The sequence below is a fragment of the Mycetomoellerius zeteki genome, unplaced genomic scaffold (genome assembly GCF_001594055.1).
Source record: "Mycetomoellerius zeteki isolate Tzet28-1 unplaced genomic scaffold, Tzet1.0 scaffold202, whole genome shotgun sequence".
NCBI lineage: Eukaryota > Metazoa > Arthropoda > Insecta > Hymenoptera > Formicidae > Mycetomoellerius > Mycetomoellerius zeteki.
This window is the reverse complement of record NW_017256980.1, coordinates 98,936-122,469: the sequence shown is the minus strand read 5'-3', so window position 1 is coordinate 122,469 and position 23,534 is coordinate 98,936. Positions and strand designations below refer to the sequence as shown.

General features: G+C 31.7%; 5 protein-coding genes across 12 annotated transcripts in view; 4 read left to right on the top strand and 1 right to left on the bottom strand.

Annotated features, from left to right (window-relative positions):
* The window catches only part of LOC108722392 (very low-density lipoprotein receptor), a 38,221-nt gene extending 33,429 nt beyond the window's left edge, over window positions 1-4,792 (top strand). For 5 of the 7 annotated variants that reach the window (XM_018447478.1, XM_018447479.1, XM_018447476.1 and 2 more), the window contains 4 exons: window positions 267-747; window positions 1,540-1,623; window positions 3,947-4,215; window positions 4,354-4,792. In XM_018447478.1, coding sequence (XP_018302980.1) covers window positions 267-747; window positions 1,540-1,623; window positions 3,947-4,215; window positions 4,354-4,398 — 879 coding nt within the window. In that variant the 3' untranslated portion in view covers window positions 4,399-4,792. The remainder of the gene's footprint in view (window positions 1-266; window positions 748-1,539; window positions 1,624-3,946; window positions 4,216-4,353) is intronic. The other 2 variants (XM_018447480.1, XM_018447475.1) reach the window with 1 other exon arrangement.
* A 6,038-nt stretch (window positions 4,793-10,830) lies between these two features.
* On the bottom strand, window positions 10,831-12,313 carry LOC108722417 (pleckstrin homology domain-containing family J member 1). Its single transcript, XM_018447516.1, has 2 exons — window positions 12,213-12,313; window positions 10,831-11,550 (listed from the first exon to the last, which is right to left on the bottom strand). The coding sequence occupies exons 1-2, from the start codon at window positions 12,301-12,303 to the stop codon at window positions 11,075-11,077; spliced, it is 567 nt and encodes a 188-aa protein (XP_018303018.1). The 5' UTR covers window positions 12,304-12,313; the 3' UTR covers window positions 10,831-11,074.
* A 252-nt stretch (window positions 12,314-12,565) lies between these two features.
* Window positions 12,566-15,336, top strand: LOC108722415 (DNA repair protein RAD52 homolog). 2 transcript variants are annotated; one of them, XM_018447515.1, is made up of 7 exons: window positions 12,566-12,636; window positions 13,367-13,514; window positions 13,611-13,759; window positions 13,837-14,083; window positions 14,477-14,599; window positions 14,675-14,738; window positions 15,262-15,336. In XM_018447515.1, exons 1-7 carry the CDS (start codon window positions 12,580-12,582, stop codon window positions 15,275-15,277), a joined length of 804 nt encoding a protein of 267 aa, XP_018303017.1. In that variant the 5' UTR covers window positions 12,566-12,579; the 3' UTR covers window positions 15,278-15,336. The 2 variants fall into 2 exon arrangements, with proteins under 2 accessions (XP_018303017.1, XP_018303016.1); XM_018447514.1 differs by lacking the exons at window positions 12,566-12,636; window positions 15,262-15,336 and adding an exon at window positions 13,006-13,259 and having other exon boundaries at window positions 14,675-14,781.
* Window positions 15,337-15,438: 102 nt separating this feature from the next.
* LOC108722414 (Arginine methyltransferase 8) lies at window positions 15,439-16,947 on the top strand. The gene is made up of 4 exons (XM_018447513.1): window positions 15,439-15,537; window positions 15,605-15,719; window positions 15,791-16,157; window positions 16,428-16,947. Exons 1-4 carry the CDS (start codon window positions 15,502-15,504, stop codon window positions 16,945-16,947), a joined length of 1,038 nt encoding a protein of 345 aa, XP_018303015.1. The 5' UTR covers window positions 15,439-15,501.
* Window positions 16,948-17,755: 808 nt separating this feature from the next.
* Mob4 (MOB kinase activator 4) lies at window positions 17,756-19,563 on the top strand. Its single transcript, XM_018447445.1, has 4 exons — window positions 17,756-18,002; window positions 18,676-19,049; window positions 19,140-19,274; window positions 19,361-19,563. The coding sequence occupies exons 1-4, from the start codon at window positions 17,943-17,945 to the stop codon at window positions 19,455-19,457; spliced, it is 666 nt and encodes a 221-aa protein (XP_018302947.1). The 5' UTR covers window positions 17,756-17,942; the 3' UTR covers window positions 19,458-19,563.
* The last annotated feature ends 3,971 nt before the right edge of the window (window positions 19,564-23,534 follow it).

The window sequence follows — 23,534 nt, the reverse complement described above, 5'->3', positions numbered from 1 at the left end:
CACAATTTTTGTCTCTTGTTTGAACGTGTATGTATGCATGTACATGTGCATTCGACGAGAAGCAACTTGACTAACAATTTATAATTGTAATTAGACGATTACTTACATTTATTTTAAATTGTTTCTTTTCTGGAGTCGCGGATTTTTTTCTTGTTGGTGTCCCTGCAAATCAGTTTGAAAGAAGCAATTATGAATCATTAATAAAACACAATTAAATATGTTTTTTCGACCAATTTATCTTGACTTCTAACAAGAGTTTATTACAGGTGATTGTCGGCAATGATGTCAAGTGGCCTAATGGGTTAGCTTTAGACTTGATTGGCAAGAGAGTATATTGGGTAGACGCAAAATTGAATATCATAGGTTCCTGTAATTACGACGGTACCGGCAGACGAACAGTACTATATTCTCCCGAAAGTCTTAGGCATCCCTTCAGTATAACAACCTTCGAGGATTACGTATACTGGACCGATTGGGATAAGGAAACGATTTTTAAAGCTAACAAATTCACCGGCAAGGAAGTAGAAGCCGTTACGTCAATCAGAACGCTTCAACATCCGATGGTAGTCCATGTATATCATCCTTACAGACAGCCTGATGGAATGAATCAATGTCAAGCTGTCAATGGACATTGCAGTCATCTGTGTTTGCCCGCGCCTAAAATCAACTCTAGATCACCACTATTATCGTGCGCCTGTCCGGACGGTTTACGGTTATTACCTGATGGATTGATGTGCGTGGAAAATGGTGAGTCAGTCACGAGGATATCGCGATTGACGAATGACCTTCTAACACTGAGTTACTACGCAATTTTCAACTGCCTCGTCATAACAAAAAATTTATGGGAAACAAATATGCCGAGTATTTATAATTTAATCATATTTTTTAGCGTAATAATCTTTTAAATCAAAAAAAGACTAAGTATTTTTAAATTATATTAAAGATAACTGTTTGAATATTTTTGCAAAGGACTTTAAATATCGCGAATTACAAAATCTTTTTCCAAAAGAATTAATTAATAGACAATTATGGAAAGCTGTTCGTCAATTTATTACAAATCTGTTATGGATTTTCTGCAACATAGCAGATTATGAAAAGGAAGTCTTATTCTCAGATAGCATTGCATGTCGTTGGTGCATTTTAATTTATTAGTGCTTATTATGCAAAAAAGATGCTTAAAATGTCATTTTTTTTGTTTAAAATCTTTCGTTGTATTCGGTAGTCATTAAGATCATATGCAAACAACACGCATATAATTATTAACATTGATATCTCATGTAACAGCTGTCACACAATGATAAATCATCTTGCATGATCATTCTTATAAAAAATATATAAATAGAAAGTATAATATGAGAACGTGCAAGTGCTCGGATGCGAAAAAAGCGTGTGTATTTTTAGTGCACAAAGTTGATTATTTAGGATGCATAAAATTTAATGTTTTTATTAACGTTCGATAATTGCTAAGATGTTATGCGCTCATTATTTATGTTGTTTCATTTATTTGCATTCGTGTTGCATGAATTGGGGATATTCCAGTTACTACGACTATAGCACCGTCCACGCAAGCACCCATGATGCCGTTCCAGAGGCTCAAACCTCTGAATGTTACAACAACTGCCAGTAAGTTTAATTGGATATTTTTTTAATACACACGGATCTTTTGGAGATATATTAAGCTTTTATATAACTATCATAAAATTAATTAATCATTTGAACATCTATTAATTTATGGTGATTCATTTTTGGGATACATTTTACATTGGGCTTCAATAAACCACTAATTAAAAATGTATTGGCATAACTTCATTATTTAAAAGTGAAATATTGAACGCTGAATCAGAATGTCAAATTAGAGTGAAGCCTGAGCGACCATGCCCGGGATTTAGGACGGAATCCATAGTCCGGTCTTAGGTTCAATTCCACAACTCACGATTAACTCTTAATCGAGGTTCAACTTATTTTAGAATTGGAAAGAGATGAGAAACAAGTTGAACCTCGGTTAAAAGTTAACCGTGAGTTGTGAAACTGAGCCTTAGGCCGATATTCACAATCAGATCTTATATTTAAGATCATCTTAAGTACAATCTTAAGAAGTCACGAACCAATCGGAGGATCGTATCAGCGTCTTAAGGTATTACTTAAGGCAGTCTTAAAATAAGAACGGACTATGAATACCGCCCTTAGTACGGAATTTATAGACATTGCTCAAAACTCGAGATGGTCTTAAGCTAGTGCTTGAACCAATCAGAGAGCCGTATTAGCATCTTAAAACATTGCTTGAGATTAAGACCGAACTATGGATTCCAGCCTTAATCTCAAGCAATGTCTTAAGATATTAATACGACTCTTTTTGATAGGCCAATACCGGCCTTTGATCAATATTCACAGTCAGTTCTTATATTCAAGATTGTCTTAAGTTCAATCTTGAGGTGTCACGAACCAATCAGAGAACCGCATTAGCATATTGAGACATTACTTAAGATGTTCTTGAAATAAGAATCGACTATGAATACCAGCCTTTGATTGGTTCATGCACTAGCTTAAGACTATCTCGAGTCTTGAGCAACATCTATGGATTCTGCCCTTAGCTGCAACCGTTTTCTCTTGGTTGCATTAGTGCACACTGAGTGTATATTAAAGCTGTTGTATACTGATTTAAATTGTGTAGAAGTAAAATTCAAATATTTCGAAATATATATATATATATATATAAAATACAGATTTTACTTAACAGCACATTAAAATATATTGAGGATTTCATGGTTTAATCCATTTTTATACTTATATTAAACATACATCTTTATGTCAATTTGTGTACGACGATTTTAACATGCACTCAGTGTGCGCTAATGCAGTAAAGAGAAAACGCTATTAGAGATCCTCAAGTAAGAGATGCGCGAACTCCGAGCAATTGCAAGAACATGGCGACCTCCACACACATATGACACAATGGAGATCGCCATGTTCTTGCAAATGCTCGAAGTTCGCACATCTCTTACTTGAGGATCTCTATTGCAACTTTATTATTGGATATTGAACTACGTAGCCGATTTTTTAATTGTATTCTTCGCTATGTCCACGATTTTCGGTCCGTTAGATAGATAAAGATGAACAATCAATCTGTCGGCGCTTGTTGAACAAACGATTGTTCGTCTTTGTCCATCTAACGGACCGAAAATCGTGGACATTATGACGGGATCGTGGACATTGGCTACGTAGTTCAATGTTCACGTTTTGTGGACATAGAAGCGCTTCAAAATAAGGTTGCAGCTAAATCCCAGGCATGGCTCTCAGGCTTCTCTCTGGTCAAATCTACATCATAATTTTCTATAGTAAGTAGTATGTAATATTAAATATTTCAAATATACATGTTTTTATCGAATCGATTTGTAGCTAATTTGAAGTCAATTTCTTCTGAACAAATACATTAGAAAATTAATTTTTGAAATAATTTTGTTTATTAGAAAGTTCATAAATAAAAAGTTTGCTATATCTAAAGTAATATATTGAATTAATACTTATTATTCATCTAGAAAAATAAACTGATTACAACCGATTATTTAATTATTCATATTTAAGAGATATACCATATAACTTATTCTATAATCTTTTTTAATATTAAATTGTAGGAATATTATTAGATATATTAATGTTACCCTCCTTGCATAATATGAATGTGCATGTATTTTTTTCTTAAAAATGTGCAATCTATTTGATAGCTTAAAGTTAGTGTTTTTTTTAGATTTTTACTGTTTTGTATAATTATGATCATTGTATATACCACAAAAATGAATTCATTAAGTTTTTACTAATTAATTGTATTAATTCTGCTACAGATGAATGATAATGAATGCATTGGAATGGAAAAAGATTTTTAGTACTCTTTACACTTGAACATCAAATTTATGTTTTGGAATTTTTACATTAAATATGCTATTTTTAGATCCATTATCGTCAGGAGACGCAGAAGGAAAAGGAAACTCAGCAACTGAATCAACAGATCCTGGTTTAGTCGCCGGCATCGTGATAGGCGTAGTGTCCTTAGGACTGTTATTACTCGCCCTTGTTGCAGTGCTGTGCTATAGGCATTATCTTCATCGTAATGTTACTAGTATGAACTTCGATAATCCCGTCTATAGGAAAACTACAGAAGATCAGTTTAGTCTTGAGAAAAACAGATTCCCACTCCCTGCAGCTACAGTTGGAGAAGAGGTAAAAATTCCTAACTCTATAGTTATTTGAATTAACTTTTATCTAAGAGATTTCAAAAGGCAATTTTCATGGATTATGATAATGAAAGAAATAAAATTTCAAAATGTTTTTTAATAAAAAAATGTTATGTTTCTTCAGGCTCAAGAACCATTGACAAGTCCTGGAACAAATGATTATGTTTAAGACTCAGTCTGTCAATATAAAAGGTTCAACAGGTTACAGAAGTACTATATCGACCAAGTGATAAAATCATGTAAAGAAAGACAAGGTATTTGCGTTGAAAGAGCCTGTCCAAACGCATTATGCCTGCGCTCGCTCGCAAGCCTGCCAACCAACTGTGATTATGTTAATTTTTTTTGTATCTATTTCTTTACAAACTTTAGCACTTTGTCACTCAAATATATGTATATTATGCGTGCAACATTTAGATTTGCTGTAGGACATAAAGGGAGAAATATCTAGAGAAACTGTTGCCAAATAAGCGATCTATCTTCATGTAGCCAAATGATTTAATAACAGCTTAACTCTTAAATCGCCTTTTTGGTATGTCATACCCAGCTTTTCTTTATCTAATGTTTTTTTTTAATGTTTGTTCCATTGCTTATAACTTTTTTATTAATAAAGATATATTTGCTTGACACTATTATGTTGATTGAAAAAAATTGTTTATTTTTATGTGAAAGTTATAAGCAATCGAATTGGATTGGGTATAACCAAGTGCATTGCTCCCATAATGCGACGTTTAAGAGTTGAGATTCCTATTTAACATTTTACCTATTTAGTTAAGTAACACATAATTTGTAATATATAATTTTTTAGATTGATTTAGCATGGTCTGGCGCATATGATTTTACATGCGCTATGTATATGTAAGAATATCAACTTGTTTAATTATTTATTTAGAAATATACACAATGGGCGTTTTTTTAAATAGAATTTTTAGATACTCAAGATATTACTTTTTTAGTAATATCTTATAGAAGTCATATGTAAATAATGCAAAAAATCTCAATCTCATATATTATTAAAATTATTTAAAAATCACATGATGTTAAAATGCAATATGAAAGTTGTAACTATTAAATGTATGCTGTGAAACAAACTATCACTCAACTACAGTGGAATAAGAGGCTATAATTATTATTTTCCTTTATTTTGAGTTATTATTCTCTCCCTTTTGTTATATAAGAAAGAAAGACTTTCTATAAAAGGCACATTTATATGTATATAGATAGCAAAATGCTATAGCAATTTGCTGGCAGATTGGTAACCAATTTGATCAGATTCCCATTGCAAATTCATAGCCATCTGTGTCCGCATTAAAATCGAAATTTGTCGACAAGGTTCGCTTATATGCTATGCCAGCAGAGATCGGTAGCAGAAATCAAGCAGGATCTGTGGAGAATTTGGCGACAGACAGCAGAAACCGAACAAATATATCCTGGTTTCTGACACCAATAATGGCATAGCATGTGAGTTGGCTTCGTTGTATTTCTAACGACAGTTTATTGACAGCGTAAGGTTACAGACATTGTGAAATTTATTACCATCTTTCTGCCATTAAAAATTGATAGCATACTCTGCTCAAAATCTGTCTCTGTAGGCTCGATTATCTGAGTATAATATTACATCCTTTTATTATTATATGTTCTAATCTTTTCTCTGTAATTTAGATTTAAGAATATATTTATACATAATGTGCTTCGTGTATTAATTATACAAACAGAAAGTTAAAAAGCGCGAATTAATGAGAAATGATGTATGCTCAGAAGAAATTTCTCCTTTTATGTCTATGTAATGCGTACAATGCCATAGACATATGTGACATATGTCAGGACTTTCCAGCATTATCTGTATATTAATGAGCGGTCCATATCACGAAAAAAATCGCTCTATTTACAAATATTATACTATCGTTTATGTAGTGAAACAGAAAGAGCATTGTTGTAACGACTTGAGCTCAATGACATTAAGTGTGACTGCGCGTTTGTTAAAAGGGAACTGTTGTCAAGTACTTCAATCTACTAAAGAAATCAGTGTATTTGTATAGAATTATTGCATCGGGCTTAAGAGTTTTATTTACTCTATAAATATTATACAATATGTATGTGTATGTATGTATGTGTATATATATATTTATATATAAATATATATACACATATATGTACAAAGTGTAACAGAAATTATATATGAATTAATAATGAAAATTTACGTAACGTAGAGCGGGTATTTAAGTTATTACTTTTAATTCTTAATTTATTAACTAACTTGTTAATTAAATTTTGATGAAATTTCCAAAAAAACATTGTCTTAAAATACTGCTGATTCATATCTTTTTTTGGAATGTCCTACATATATATACGTAATATATTATTATTTATAATATATTATAATATACTATATTAAAAATGATTAAATGTGAAAAAAAATTTTATTAGATAAGGTTATTAAAAGATATAATATTAGATTGTGGTAAAAAGAGCTGTGTACGTTGACAGATAGCGGATTGTTCTCTCAAAATATTGTGCCAACAATTTCATGTTTTTGCTGAAGTAAAGTGATTTACAATAGTGACTTAGTTAATAATTTATACGCACTTTATCTGGTCTTGTTTCTGTGGGACCAAGGAACTTTTTACAGGAGATATAAAACGTTTCTACTTTTCATTATCTTTACAGGAAAATAACGTCAAATGATTGCCAAATATGAAAAAAAAAGTTGAAATTGAGAATTATGCATAATCTCATATTCTTTTGTAAGAAAATTTATGTATACCTACATTTATAACTTGATAATTTAATTCCTATATTGATTAATGAATATCTTTCTATGTTACACACACATGCCAAACTATTATTACCGATCTTCCACGACCGGCTGTCTGTTAACGGGGGCATGGTGCAATTGTAAGCGCAAGAAAGCAAAGTCCAAAATTAAGATATAGAGGCTTGGTGGTAATTTTAATCAAAACATAGGAGTGTGTATGTGTGTGTGTGTGTGTGTGTGTGTGTGTGTGTGTGTGTGTGTGTGTGTGTGTGTGTGTGTGTGTGTGTGTGTGTGTGTGTGGTGAGAGTGCAGTTAACTGTGTAAATCGTATATTGTCATAACTTATTCGCCAAAACCGTGTCAAACAGATTATTTCTATGCAACGTATGTACATGTACATATATGTATGTACAATGAGATTCTGAAATAGGTCATCAAATTTTGTAGTTATTCTTGGACCACTTAAAATCAATTTTTTCGGCAGAAATGTCTCATTACTATCATCATTTCAGATGATAGTAATTCTTGATTTATTAGATCTAGAAGCTTTTACGTGAAAGCTTTTAGATCTAACAAAAAGGATTTATTAGGTAAGATTGTAAGAAGCTTTTTCTAAATTAGACTTCAAGGACGAGAGATGGAAATAGATGAAACTCTACTCAGATTAATTTAAAATATAATTTAATTTAATGGAATTTAAATTTTCCTAAGTTTTACATCTAATAATTTACATTTCTTACAAAAAAGAAATGTAATGAGTAGTATATATTAATTTAATTAAATATGTTTTAAAGAAAATTTAATTTCTAATTTATTAAAGAGAGAATGTGTCACAAAATTTGAGAATTTATTTTAGAAGTATTCTGTATACAGAGTGAATCAATGCTTGCATCTGAAACATATCCTTGTTATCTTCAAAGATGTACGATAACTTTTCTATTTTTTATTTTATTTTACTTTTTCAAAGCGATAAGAAAAAACTTAAATAAAAAATTGATGCGCCACTGAAGAATTAAAATAGCTTTCATATGCTATAAAAAATATAATAAGAACAATTTCAATCTTAAAAATTCTCGTTTTTTTTCGGAGACGGTAAAATTATTTCAGATGCAAATATTTAGAAAAAATGAATCACTTTATATACATTTATACTTTGGCTGCGTTCGGAAACGTCACTTGGATGTCTCCGATGCCTCGGATTCATCATCTGTCCTTGTTTAACATTAAATGTTAAACAAAGACAGATAATGAATTCGAGACATCGGAGGCATCCTGGTAACGTTTTCGAACGCAGCCTTTATATACACACTCGCATATGTGTGCGTAAATATATTTTAAAAGAAATATACATATAATTTATTATAATGATTGTATAAATAAAGTATGTAAACTAAATTGCAGTAATGCTACGTTAATTATCACCTATGGAAGATTGTGAAATGTAAAATTTGTAAATAAGCCTATTTGAAAATATAAATAGTGAATCATTTCTCTATTGAGTTATGAATTTTCCTAAGATTTTAAAAGAAAGATCCAATAATAAAGTGTGTTGAAATATTATTGTAGTTTCAGTGAACCAAATAAATACAAATCTCTTAGATTCGACATACCCACTCCAATATGATTTATATTTGTTATTTTGTATTACTCATTTTAAATTTCTATCTTTCTGATACATTTTTATACAAAATGCTTGCATAAACAATTCTAGAATATTATTAGAAATACAAAGTAATCAGACACATAATACAGGGTGTCCCATTTTAAAACTTCCACGCGATTATCTCACAAAGAAGGCGTTTATCGAAAAAATGTTTCAGGGATCAAAGGGGGTCAACCAGTGGTGACCTTGTCCTTGACCTTGGGGTCAAGTTTAAAGGTCATTTCAAGGTCAAATCGAGATTTTTAAATGGAAACCTCAATTTCTTTCTCCGGAAATGAAAAGAGCGGAAAATTTCACGTTCAGATATGTGGTCATGCGAGGGCCAAAATGTCCTCTAACATTCATTCCAAGGTCAAACATTACTGAACCCAAACATTACTGTCTACACACTCCACTGTCCACATATGTTATGATTTATTTGGAATACAACTATGTATAATAGAAACATTGCACGAATAACTAATTCATTTTTTAATTTGATTTTAAATTTCGTGCACTATTGGACCCAAGAATCGCTAAACGCATGCGCATTAAGTCACAGAGCATGAAAAGGCATACTCATAGCGCTTATATCGAGTCGGTATGACAGATTTCCTAACCTGAACGGTCGTGAACTTTAACGCTAAATATCTCGGTTCGCTGGGCAGAGCTTATTTCTACCAGATTCGTTCGTTTCATGCAAAAACGCATCGAATGAGCCTAATTTCATTAAAATCGGTGAGGTCGGCCGTCATCTCCGTAATTACCATACTTTTTTTACATCTATTCACTAATTATATTAACGACTCGGTGTCGGTATTGTAGATATAATGGTAAGGTAGAAAGTGTAATGCGTGTTCTACAATGGGCAGTAACAGTAGTGGATTAAGGAGTAGACGCAGAAATCAACCAATCATAATCGAATGTGAGAAAGATAATCAACTACGATTAGTCGATTTCTGCACCTACTCCTTAATTCATTACTGCTACTGCCCATTGTAGACCATGCATTAACTGGTTAGATGTTTTCTGTAACCTCCTCGCAGATCGTATTCTTTTAGTAACAGAAGCAATATTTCGAGATCCTCCGACAATTTGCGCGCTGCCACCTGCTCTTTTTTCCAGAATATACGTTCTTAATAACTTCGATTTCTCCGAGTTTTATGAGTCGTGTCTTTCACTTGGGATTAGAATCGTATTCTCGAAAAATATCGCATACGAAATGTACAAAAATAATCTACGTTTTGTGTGTGTGTGTGGTTATTATATTATTTAAATTTATACTTATTTTAATACTTTTCATGAAGTTGAAATATAGTGAATTTTATTGAAATATGTGCATTTATCATTTATTATAAGACATATGTAATATTTCCTGTCATGTGTAAAACGAATATAAACGAATAATATAACATACATGATGCTTATTGTAGATGAGCAAGTTTTTTTTGGATATCACATTTAAAAAATATGCAGGATTTATAAAAATACGTTTATTTTTTCCATTACAAACTTTCCGATTAATGTTATAATTAATGTTATCATTAAATTTTATTAGAGATAAAAAATTGAGTATTTTTTTGTGAATGAATACTTTATCAAATTTATGCAGAGATAGTGGAAAGAATAGCGAATAAATAAACAAAATTTGTTTTCTTATAATATTAATTATACCTATATAATGTATTATCATCTAATCAACATTAACATTTAGTCATCAAAACTAAGTATACATTAGCATAAATTACTAAGCAACTACATTCATATAACTTTTATGATATGATTATAAATATAAGATGTTCATATCGTTGTATGTTACTCTTGCACATATTTTACATCCGCTCTGCCTTTCTGTTATTACTTCATATATATTAATTTTTCTGTTCTAATGTGACTCATAGGACAGAATTCATAAACGTTGCTCAAAATTCGACATTGTCTTAAACGAGTGCTTGAGATGTCATGAATCAATCAGAGAGCCGTATTAGTATTCTAAAGACATTGCTTGAGACGATCTTGAGATTAAGAACTATGGATACCGGCCTTTGTCACAAAACAAAAATAATTCTTGTAAAAATTTTTTTCAATTCTTTTCTGAATTTTGCATATACTTTTTAATATTATCAAAATATATCAAATAAAATCATTATTCTATAAAATTAATTATTTTATCTGACTGCAATAAAGTTTTATTTTCCTTTGCGTTCTGTCTTGCACATGATATAAATTCTATGCAGTATATTATGTTACATAAGATTATAAGATATAAATTATTAAAGAGCTTGTATATACTTATTGGACTTGCATCTTAAAACTTATGGCAATTTTGCGCACTTTCTCTTGTCGACACTATATGTGCATATTTCAAAATATAAATTTGATGATCATTTTTCATAATTACATTTAAAAAATTAAATTTCAATTTAATTAATCTAAAATTATTCCTCTGTATTAAAGATCTATGAGATTAACTTCCCTTGTTATTGTATTCAATGTAGGCGCAACCGACGTTGTGAACGAACGTACATGAGATCTGAAGCTGGTAGCAGGTTCCCAAGCTTCATCTCGCACTACACCCTGATTTCTGGGATACATGAGCAGTGGGTCCTTCCCTGTCTTTTTGCACAATCTTTCTTGAAGCATGATTAGGCGAGATCTCCAGTATTCATAGCTTGCTTGCTTAAGTGCTTTTAGCCACTGCTCCACTTGAGACTCTGATCGACCACTCAATATATGTCGCTTCTCTGGCTCATCACGAAACGAGATGCTGAACGCAAATGCACCCTCCGATGAATTGTCTATATTAATGTTGTAATTTTCTAGAACGATGACCCCAGCAGGTTGCCTCCTATCGATATGTCCCAAATCATTGATATTGAAGTAAAATAATAAATTGTACCGCAGCTTGAACCACTTCTCTTTGAATACTGGAAGCAAATATAAAAGTAAATATCAAATACATATTAATCTCTCATTTACTCTAATTATCTAGAATTGTGAATACACATCTTTAATTGTTTTCTTCAACTGATACTAATTTCTTGCAAAACTTTGAGATGTGCTATTAAGAGTTAAGGTTAGAAAACAACTTTATAATCTAATTAGTTTACTATAAATAATATATTAAATATAAATGTTATACAGATTAGATTACTGATGTATATATATAATATATTATATAAATGTCTTTCTTTGTTTTGATCCAGAAAGATTCACTCCAAGTATTTCATAAGTAGTATTATCTTACACGTTAAAACTCTCTCACGAGTTTTATTTACAATCGTTTCATTCCTTCTAAATTATCAATCACAATTGCCTCGCAAATGGCAATAATGATTGAAAAAATCATCTAAGTCTAAAATCAGTAAGTAAACCAAAGAAAGATAATGACGCAATAGCAGCATACAATATTAATTTATGTATGTACAATTTAATCTCGTAGAATAATTATAAATTACATAATCGAATATCTCTACACACAAACAAAGTTTATCAAGTGACAGCCAGTGAGGTATGACAGAAGACAGGTTAAGATCGTCGTGTTACGTAAAACTCACTCAATAATATTCGCATCTCGCACTAAACTAACCTGAGTTATGGGCTCGTTTGTGGTTTAGACGTCCCTCCAGATCCGCAGGTCCAAAGCTCGCTTCCGCGAGCTCTTTGTCATTGAATCTCATGTTCGACTAGGACTTGGACGACGTTGTCGTGTTGTACGTGTCACGAACGGTCACAGGGGTTGTCGCGCCGCCCTGACGAAATATTCCATCTTCAATTCGTCGATCACATTAATCGCGGCATATCAAGCGCTGCGAGGCTCGCCTCCCACGTTAATCAATCGACATGGGCCGATAGACGCGCTTTCTCGCGTTCCTCCCCTCGTCTTCGCACGATTGCTTTCGCTCCTGCGTCGTTTGATATAGTTTGATAATCGCCAGGAAAAAATAATCCTCGACATGATAAGCGCCTATCGGCTTATCGCGCGATCTCATGGCCCGTCTACAATATACGTAGTAAGCTTGGTTTAAGAAGAGTAAGAAATTGACCAGTCCGTTAGATAGATAAAGACGAACAATCAATCTGTCAGCGCTTGTTGAACAAACGATTGTTCGTCTTTGTCCATCTAACGGATCGAAAATCGTGGATATAGCGAAAAATACAATAAAAAAAATCGTGGACACTACCGACGAGATCGTGGACATTGGCCACGTAGTTCATGTCCACGTTTTGTGGACATAGAGACGCTTCAAAATAAGGTTGCAACTAAATCCCAGGCATGACCGCTCTCATGATTCCTGCGCATTGGACGCGGAAACGTTTGCAATTTGCAACGTCGCATTTTACCGCGCGGTAAGCTTTTCCGCGTCCAGTGTGCAGGAGCCATCAGGCTTCTCTCTGCTGCCACATTCGACACGATTGATCGATTTTTCTGTCCGTTAGATTATCATTTTTCGAGATTCAGCTGTTTCCTCTTGATGTTCTCGTTCTCGAGATCTCTCGGCTGTTATTGGTCGATTTGTTTTCTGTTTACATTTTCCTGCGAATCCTTGATCGTTTTCGCGCGCAAAAATTGCGATTTAAAGATTTTGTCGGCAATATGTACAATGGGCACGAATATCTGTCGTGTATCAAAATCGTGAGTAATCTCACAGATCTTGGTTTGTGGCTTTGTAAAATAAAGTACCAAATAATTGATTTTTTGACTATGCGAAAGTGATGCCTATAAATATTTTCGCCTCTCAGAATACCTCAAAACAAGCCGCGATGAAGAATACGCACGAAAAGGCAGAACTGATGGATCTAATAGCGGAGCACCGTAATTTAATCTTAACGGCTAATAAGGTTTTTGGAGAAGACAAATGGAGCCATACTGTTGTGAACCAAACATTAGGTAAGTACACTTATTATTATTATTATAGTTGAAGAAATTCGCATAAGTGTGACTAACTCTGTCAGATTTATAAAAATGAGCTCGAATTTGTTGTAGATTTTGTCGAAATAATTGGTGCCAAATGTTGTACTGGCTGCGTCAGCTTTGTCAGGGTCCAGCTTGATAATGGAAATTTTCATGAAGATATTGGTTATTACAGTGCAGAGGAATCCACAAAAGGCTTGTCGATACACAATGCTAGAGTTGTACGTGTCAGTCAATTGGAGAACAAAGAAGCAGAAATATTTTATATTTGGTTAAACAATAATTTCTTTATGTTCAGGGTTCTGCTGCAAATGCATTAAGAAGAGTCTTGTTGTCATTTGGAGATAAAATTGAAAAGGAATTGCAACAGCTACAAAAACAGATTGATCCTGAACGAGCTAATAACATACAAAAGAGTATGATACAATCGGACGAACAGATTCCAGATAAATCAAATGTTTCAATTAAAGCACCTATTTCTCATGTGCAGCAAACAGAACTTACAAGTGAACCTGAACCAAATAAAAATACAAACCAATTAAAAGGTTTGTGAGAAATAAGTATATAAAGAAAAAAATATTAGATCTGAGAATGACATAAATATCTTTTATTATAGAAAGTTTCTAAGAAAGCATCTCTTTAAAAGATTTTACACTGTTCTATTTTTTTCATTCTTAATTTTTCCATTCTGTATAAAATAACAGTATCTTATATCTCTTGATTTTATAAAATGTTATGTGATACATTTTGATTGCAATATAGAGATTAAGTTAAGAATACTTTTCTCTTATTAAAAAAGTTAATTCTAAATAGCTTAAAAACTTTGAAATTAAAAAGTTTTGAAGAATGAGTTGTATTATAATTAGTACATCGTTCTCAGCTTATCCATTATAATCATAGTGCAATATGTATGTAATATTGAATTGTCACACATCTAGCTTCTTCTCTAGAATCTACTATAAATATTACAACTGAGATTAATCAATCGTCATCTACAAACGTTCAGACTGTCGAGCCCTCATTGAAAAAAAAGAATTTAATTGAAGAGAAGCTAAGACAAGGTAACATCGAAAATTTAGTATTCATTGAATCATTTCTATGCAGAAATATCTAATTTTTAAACACTGATTGTCTAGAGAGGAAAAGGAAACAAATGGAAAAGCAGATGGAATTTAAAAAGCGTATGTTGGAAAAAGAAGGGTTAGTGTTTACCAATGACAACAAACCTAATCCCAAATATTAGGATATTGGAAATTGCATATAGATTTTACATTCAGCATACTATATTTAGAAATATTTATACTTAGTATACTTAGTATATATAAAAATATATAGTATATTTAGCATATGTAGTATATATAGAAATATTAATTCTTGTTGATGAGATCACATGATATTCTTTATACTCGTGTATACATGCTATTTTTTTAGTAATATACAAATAAAATATTTGTTTTAAATAAATATTGTAACCTATAAATAAAAATATTAAATAAAATATTTTTAATGCTTTTAATTAGAATCGCGCTGTAGTGCAACGTAAATTGTACGTGTATCACTTAAAAGAGAGGTTAGAAGTCTCACGTTGAACACAAATATTTCAGAAGCTTGGAGTTGTATACCCGAAATATATTTCAAATTAGTCTTCCTGTGTTTATTTTTGTATTCGTCCGTTATACATAAAGTAATGATATTAATACCCTGAAAATTACTTAAAATTCAGATTTAATCAACACTGAGTGAGATAAACGAGAAGATTGAATTACATGTGTTATCCACGTGATGCGATCGATTTGCTAAAAAATCAAGATATACTTTTGATTCGTATATTTTTCAATGAAGATTTTGTTCAAATAAACAAAGACCAAATAAATAGCAAACAACACTAAGAATAACAAGAATTGTGGATTGCTTCACATATTTTTTTCGTTTATACCTTGTGCATGTGTCAATTTAATGAATAATGGATCGATACTTTGAAAGTTACGAAGAACTTGATGTAAATAAAATGCATATATAATCATTATTATATATATTATGTTGATTACATTGAATTTTATTTGTAGATCCATCAATTAATGCTAAGTGACAAAACACGTGTCTTGGCATATAAAACTGCCATTTTTAATTCTAAAGAGAAATTTCAAGACAAAATAGTAATGGATATTGGTGCTGGCTCAGGTATTCTTGTATGTAAGGTATATATAATATGTATAATATTACATACTTTGCTCATATATATTTTTTTACAGGTATATTATCAATTTTTTGTGCACAAGTTGGCGCAAAGAAAGTTTACGCAGTGGAAGCAAGTACTCTGACAAACAGTATCAAGCAAGTGTCGATTGAAAATAATATGCAGGACCAAATTAAAGTGATTCACAGTAAAGTAGAGGACATCCCTCCAGACAGTTTGGAGAAAGTAGATGTAATTGTGTCAGAATGGATGGGTTTTTATTTGGTACACGAAGGAATGTTAGATTCTATATTATTCGCTAGGGATAACTTTTTACACGAGGATGGTCTGTTATTCCCATCCATTGCAAAATTATATGCTTCGCCATGTCAATTACCTTCCATGTACGATTTTTGGAATGATGTATGCGGAGTCAGTATGAGGTAATTGTATTATTTTAGAACAAAAGTAAGATATTGCCGTTTGGAAAAGAATTCATTTCATTGTTTCTTTTTTCAATATCACGAGCACTGTATATTTATTCTGCAGTACTCTTTTTCTCAGAAAACTTTTAGAATGAATACTCTAAAGAATGAAATCTCCCTCTGAAAGATTGAAAATTGAGCTACTTTTTCGAGACTGGCTCAATTTTTATTCTTTATAGAGTGAGATTCTAGTCCAAAAAATTTAGAGTTTGTTCAATTTTTATTTAGTTGTATTGGAAAGGAGTACAGAAAAGCTAAATCTTTAAAGCCAGAAATCCTCCTTCTAAATCAAGATGATATTTTGGCAGAAGGTAAATTGCTTGCTTGGCTGGATTTGAAGTGCATCTCTGTGAAAGAGATAGATGTACTAGGTGGACAGGACTATGTATCGGTATGCAAAAAGGATGGGAAGTTCCAAGGGATATGCATTTGGTTTGCAGTCGAATTTCCAGACGGTTCGGAACTATCTACGGGGCCTTATGACGAAACGACGCATTGGAAGCAAACCGCAATGGTTTTGCCCGAAGATATGGAAGTGATAAGCAACGAACCTATTGCTTTCAAATTCGAATTGAAAAGAGACGCGTCACATCCAAGGCGTTACAATATGGAATTAAGTTTGTTGGATGCAGAGAAAGTGGAGCACGACATTCCCTGCAATTGTCACATGACGAAATGTATAGTGACCAAAAAGTACATTGATGACTTGGATGAAAGTGAATCAGACCCAGAAAAAAATGACTTGTAGTCTAATATGAAATATTATATTTTTTCACTAAAATATAATCTAAATGGAAAATTTATTTCTAATTTTAATTTTTCAGAATTTTTTTAGAATTTATATATAATTTTATAATTTTTTAGAAAATTTCTCAGACTTTATATTAGAACACTTTTTTCAGAAGTACTTGGAAAGTCTAGTGTTCGTTTCTACCAATGTAGATTAAAACTTTAATCTTGATTTAACTTACTTTTTATCTTTTTCTAGTTCTAAGACTTATTAAGCTAAGATTAAAGTTATCACAAAATCTGTGTTGGTAGAAATGGATATAAATCTTTTTTAGAATTTTTAATGTATGTAAATTTTGAAATAAATAAGATTTCCAAGATTTTTTTTATTTCTGGGTGTGGGGGGAGTATAAATTACTTTTTCAGAAATTTCTCTTCATAAATTAAAAATATAAATTCTCAAAAATATGAGATAATATAAAAATTTCTTTCATCAAAGATTATTAGAAAAATTTCTACAAGAGGTAAAAAACTAGAGTAACTTCAATAAAATTCCAATTATTTTAATCAATGACTGATTTAAGTAATAGCTGCAATATTTTATTAATAATTAACATTAAATTAATTCAAGTTACTTCGAATTAATCAATAAGTTACGCTAAAGTAACATTTCGTTTTTCTAGAAGTAACAGACGCGTAGTGAACAATTAATTAGAGCAGTCGCGTGATTCTCCCTTTGCGTCATAGAAATCGACGGGGATGCGATAAGACGGGGATGCTTTAAAATATACTATCCATTTTTTCCTCACGCCTGAATGGGCCGCGCATGACGCGCATGCGTCATTTCGTCAGGCGGAACAATCTGGACACTGGGCTTGACTCGTCTCGTCACCAGGGTGAGACGAATCGTCGCTCGCGGGCATCTATCGACGGGAACCGCGGCGACAAAGTGACCGTCTCCACGCCAGTCGAGCGTACCACACACCGGTCGTTCCGAGGGTAACACCTGGCAAGATGAAGATGGCGGACGGACCCACTATCCTACGGAGAAACAGGCCCGGGACGAAAGCAGAGGTTATTAACGCTGTTATAATTTCGTTAAGAAACCGTCGCACTGTCGGGCGATACCCCGATTGTCAGAGTCTGCCCGATAGTGGAAATTTCTCGGCACTTCTTCCATTTGACACTTCCCCGATAAAAATCAATGAATTCGGAGTAAACGGAGATACTGGCTGCGTTCAGCAGAAAAAGCAGCATTGCAACTGTTGTAAAATTCTTCAATATGATTGGTTTATACGTTTAGATTTGTAAGGAACCAAAAGCAAAAACCAATCGTATTGAAGAATTTTACAAACAGTTACAAAGCTGCTTTCTCTGCTGAACGCAGCCATTGTTTACACTACCAGAATGTTGTCCCCAAATTCCTAGCATCATTCAGTTTCACGACATCTTTTTGGTTCCTTTGCCTTCAATGAAGCGTGACAGATCGACAGATGATTGCTTTGTATTCTTATCTAAAATATTGTGTGTTTTATGTATGCTTTTACCTCTCCGTTGTTTTTATTGATTGTTCGATATTATAAATAGTAAAATACGCAGAGTACTGTGTTTATACGCAATATTGGATCTATTTTTACATTGTAACGAGATATATAGTGAAGAAGAGATCGATCATTTATGAGGATGCTGACGTAAATTTAATTATTTTTATAAGAGCTTACGATCAAGATTTTATTTTGTTCTATAGGATTTTAGCAGGTGGCCGGATGAGCCGTTTGAAGAAATGGATAGCACGCTGGCCGTGCAACAATACATTCAACAAATGATTAGAAGAGATCCATCTAATATCGATTTGATACTTAATATGCCAGAGGCCAATGATGAGGGTGTATGGAAATACGAACATCTCAGACAATTCTGCATGGAGCTCAATGGTTTGGCAGTTAGATTACAAGAAGAATGTCATCCTGAAACTTGTACACAGATGACAGCCACTGAACAGTGGATATTTTTATGCGCAGCCCATAAAACTCCCAAGGAATGCCCTGCAATTGATTACACACGACATACACTGGACGGAGCGGCATGTCTACTTAACAGCAACAAATATTTTCCCAGCAGGTATCTCTTTCATGTCTCATTCGTAATTCGTTACATTTTTATTGTAAATAAACTTGTGTAAAAATTTTCCTATGTAAAATTGTATTTCAGAATCAGCATCAAAGAATCTTCTGTAGCAAAACTCGGCTCTGTTTGCCGTAGGGTTTATAGAATATTTTCTCATGCATACTTCCATCATAGAACAATATTCGATGAATTTGAAAATGAAACTTTCCTTTGCCGCAGGTAAAGAAAGTGATCCGCATATATATGAATATTTTTCTGATGTATGTTGTATTACAAAGGGGATACATTATTTTCTATTGTTACAGGTTTACGGCATTTGTGACGAAATATAATCTGATGTCAAAGGACAATTTGATAGTACCTATTATGGAAGGTGAAGGCGCAACGGAAAGCGAAGCATAGGATCTAACGTTGCGATCGTATTGCCCAAAATCGAATTGCCAGATTTAGTAAGAACAGAAAAATGCTAACATTCACGCATTAATCTGATATTTCGTGATTAATATAACGAAGATCTTTGAAAGAGATCAGAAAGTTCAAACTCTTATTTAAATAATATGAATTTGTTATAATCTATCTTCAATATATACAAAATATCGAAAAAAAATGTATGTAAATTGTATTAAAAATTCGTATTACATTAGAGTTTACGTTATTTTTTATAACTCGTGTTCTAATATAGAGCAAGTTAATATCAAAAAACTTTTGAATTTAAATGTATGATAACGTTCAAGACACTTGCTTTATTAGAGTTGTCGAATTATATTTTCTTGACGACTGTGACAAATTTCAAAGATCTTGAAAAAGACATATTCTCATTTTTGCTCAGTACCTTATTGAACAGAAATTTTCCTTGAATGTTTTATTAATAGCTGTACAATGATTGCTGTAAACAATATTTCTCGTGTCTGATAATCATAATGTCATATTTATTCAATTCTTTTAATTTAAGATCTGTGTGCAAAGATAAGATTTCATTAAAACTATCAAATTTCTTGAAACATATTGTATATGATAATTTAATCTTTGTTATAGTTTTTATAATATATTACATATTTAAAGAAAAAAAAGAGGAAGAGAGCTATGATGTTATAAACTTTTCATTTTACGCTATTGAAGTTACTAGATACTGACAAAAAGTGTCTCATTTCTATATATATTATGCTTTATCTTCTGTAAACATCTTTTTGTAAAAAATAATAGACTGTGTCTTTCTATACACTAAATACGTATAATGGAAAAATATATAACTCACTTATATACATATTATGTATGTTACACAAATTCATTTACGTGAATAATTGTTCATAAATTTCGGAATAAGTATAAACAAAATTCTGTCAAATTACTTGTATTAAAATTCTATTAAATTTTTATCACTTCATGTATCATTGATTTACTTATAAAAATAGCGTACATTGTATTGAATCTTCGGAATTTTTCATTATGAGAACTTATGAGATAGTACTAATCATATTATTACTTTTATTCCATCTTTGATAAAATAATAGATTTAGCTTGAAAAGTGATCTTTATATTTCAAAGCAGCTTTTGAGGTAAGATCCAGTTATACAGAAATTTCAATAATAATAAGGTGGAGATAACACCTCGAATGTTTGTTGTCGACTTGTATAACCAGAAGAATGCAAATTTATATAAACAATTGTAGAATTTTACACATTATTATACATCGCATTAGTTTAGAATGATCATATAATATATATATATATATATAATCATGATCACGTAGTTGGTCTTTATAAAATGTATTGTTTGAGCGAGAGACATAGCGATAAATGTGGTATAGCACTGTTATTTATAGTACATATACATTTATTCCGTATAGCAATACAAATCACAGGATGCTAAGCTTTCTTATGCTGTTCTTGAAATTTTCGTAATAGTTTACGGTGAATTTTGGACAGATTGCTTGTTCCATTATATATGGGATATAAGGCTAGATCGAAACTACAATAAAAGAGGAATGTAGGGTGGCTGGGCGCCTTATCAATTTGCTCGTCTGTGGCTTTTCGAATCTATTATAAGGTACTGCTATAAAATTATAGCGCGAATACGAACGTCGTTTTTTAAACGAATAATGTTTAATGAAAAGTTTTTTTTAATCAGCGGAATAGATTAAGATGAAATCTTTCGACAACCGATCAATGATGGCATTACTGACATGCCGAATGTTCATTGTAATACGTAATTCTCATCTTCTAAAAGTGATATCTTCATGCATTCGTGATCACATGATTTTTTTTATCATACGCTGGAAGATAGAGCAATTTATAGAACTCATACTCAACATATATCGGCGCATGTTGTTACATGAGAGTTGTACTGAATATTTCTCGTAACGAGATTCTATTAAGCGACATTGGCTTTGACATTACGAGATTGTTTCTTTTCGTATTCAACGCACTGAGGAGGATATTGTAACACTGTATATAAAACTTGTAAGTACAAAAACTCGAGTATATAATGTATTAATGAATATTATTATAATGTAATACATATACATTGAATGCAAAAAGTATACGTACAGAGAAAATATTTGTTAAAAAAAACTTTATTTTTAAAAAGTAAATATTATCCAGCGAGAAATGTGTTATCGAATTAATGTCGAATCGATATCGATACGATGATTTCATCATCAATTTTACGTCGATTCGACGTTTAATTGACGATCATTTCTTGCTGGGTAATTAACAATTTATTCATAAAAAATAAAATGGACTGTGTTTCTTGAAATTATATATACTAAAAAGATGTGTATTAATTATAGAAAATATATTATCTGAAAAATAAGCGAAAATTAAAAATTCTATCGTTTGGATGCTTAAAAAGTATTCATACAGTCGAGGAATTTAGCTTCTAAAATCAGGAATATATGCGAAGCTCGTTTGTTTATGTTAGAACAGAATGTATTCATTGTATAAAATTGCTAATTAATATTTATTTTCTACAAATATAAGACATTTTTATAAAAAATTTCCTTGTACGAATACTTTTTACACTCACTGTATATGACGTGTGACTGTTTCCATGAAAATTGTCTATGTATAATGGTAAAAAAATAAACTTTCTACATAAGATCTGTGTTATTTCTTTTCTGCAACACAGTTATCAGGATACCTATCATGAAAAAAGTCGGAATGGATTCCGATCGAAATTATTCAATTATTCCCTAGATTTCTATTGTTTTCTAGGGAAAACGGAATATTTTCGATCGGAATTCATTTCGACATGTTCCATGATAGGTACACAGAATGGAGCGATATCACCTGAGTGTGGGTGTTCTGTTGTAATTTGTTATCATCAGCACCCAGAACGAATTGTTTTCAGTACTCAGAACGAAGGATATATTTAAATTTTGTAAGATTTATTAAATTAAATCTTGAATAACTCTTTAAAAAATTTATACACATATTATTATTCATTATAATTTGATTTGTTGGAAGATTTAATCGTTTACTTTTGATATCTTGGAAGAGCTACGCAACTTTGTTATATAATCATATTCTTCTATATTTGTCGTATATTTATAAAAAAAAGAAAAAAAAATTTTAGAAATATGTGAAGACCTTGAATATAGAACGAAATTAAAAACATTTTCTATTCAATTATTTTAGTCACGATGTTTCTTTTTCTTCGAAGGTAGTTCCACGTTTTCTATCGCCTTGTTTTTTTTTCTTTTCTTGGTTTTTTTCATTGTTTTGGATTGCTCGTCGATGCAAGGCACATCATCAGTACTTTCTGTTGGACTATCCGTTTTCGCATCACCAGTACTTTCTGTTATGTCCATTTTTACATCATCAGTATTTTTTGTTCTAATGTCCGTATTCACATCACTAGTACTTTCTGTTCTAACGCCCGTATTCACATCACCAGTGCTTTCTGTTGTAGTGCCCATTTTTGTGTCATCAGTGCCTTCTGTTGTAGTAGTTGTTTTTGATTCCGTTGCACTTTCATTTCTTAGAAATCTTCCAGTATCTCCAGGTGCTTGATATCTATCGAAAAATATAATTTTTAATTATATTATATATTACTCATATACATGCATCTATATGACGCAAAGAAAATAAAAAAGGCTTTCAGAAGCTAGTAATTTCAATTTTCTAATTCCAATAAAACTATTAGCAATACGTGTTAAAAATAAAAATATTTTACAAACAATATTATATTTTTGTTTTAATTAAATGAGTTTCACTCAAACTTAATTGCTAGGGTTAATATTCTTAATCAATAAAAAGTATTCAAATTTATTTAAGTATTGATAAAAATATTTCTTAAATTTAATTTGTTTCAAATTTCTTTCGTTTATGATTTATAGGCGCCAATGACAAATATAAGGATGTAATTGTAAGCAGGGCTGTAGAGAGAAAAACCGGGCCCGGGAGAAGAAAATTACAGGCCCCTATTTCGTGCAGGTATTACCCCCAACCAGGAGCGGCAGATTTAGCAGATTTTGTAAAA

What these genes read in the sequence shown, in the direction of transcription:
- LOC108722415 (XM_018447514.1), top strand. Translation starts at nt 13,221, where the DNA reads ATGTACAATGGGCACGAATATCTGTCGTGTATCAAAATC. An exon ending in ATCTGTCGTGTATCAAAATC is followed by an intron (nt 13,260 to 13,366) that starts GTGAGTAATCTC and finishes TTCGCCTCTCAG; the next exon opens with AATACCTCAAAACAAGCCGC. An exon ending in AAATACAAACCAATTAAAAG is followed by an intron (nt 14,084 to 14,476) that starts GTTTGTGAGAAA and finishes TCACACATCTAG; the next exon opens with CTTCTTCTCTAGAATCTACT.
- LOC108722417 (XM_018447516.1), bottom strand. Translation starts at nt 12,303, where the DNA reads ATGAGATTCAATGACAAAGAGCTCGCGGAAGCGAGCTTTGGACCTGCG. An exon ending in CAAACGAGCCCATAACTCAG is followed by an intron (nt 11,551 to 12,212) that starts GTTAGTTTAGTG and finishes ATTTGCTTCCAG; the next exon opens with TATTCAAAGAGAAGTGGTTC.
- Mob4 (XM_018447445.1), top strand. Translation starts at nt 17,943, where the DNA reads ATGAAGATGGCGGACGGACCCACTATCCTACGGAGAAACAGGCCCGGG. An exon ending in GGCCCGGGACGAAAGCAGAG is followed by an intron (nt 18,003 to 18,675) that starts GTTATTAACGCT and finishes TTTGTTCTATAG; the next exon opens with GATTTTAGCAGGTGGCCGGA. An exon ending in GAAACTTTCCTTTGCCGCAG is followed by an intron (nt 19,275 to 19,360) that starts GTAAAGAAAGTG and finishes CTATTGTTACAG; the next exon opens with GTTTACGGCATTTGTGACGA.
- LOC108722414 (XM_018447513.1), top strand. Translation starts at nt 15,502, where the DNA reads ATGGATCGATACTTTGAAAGTTACGAAGAACTTGAT. An exon ending in GGATATTGGTGCTGGCTCAG is followed by an intron (nt 15,720 to 15,790) that starts GTATTCTTGTAT and finishes ATTTTTTTACAG; the next exon opens with GTATATTATCAATTTTTTGT. An exon ending in GTATGCGGAGTCAGTATGAG is followed by an intron (nt 16,158 to 16,427) that starts GTAATTGTATTA and finishes ATTTTTATTTAG; the next exon opens with TTGTATTGGAAAGGAGTACA.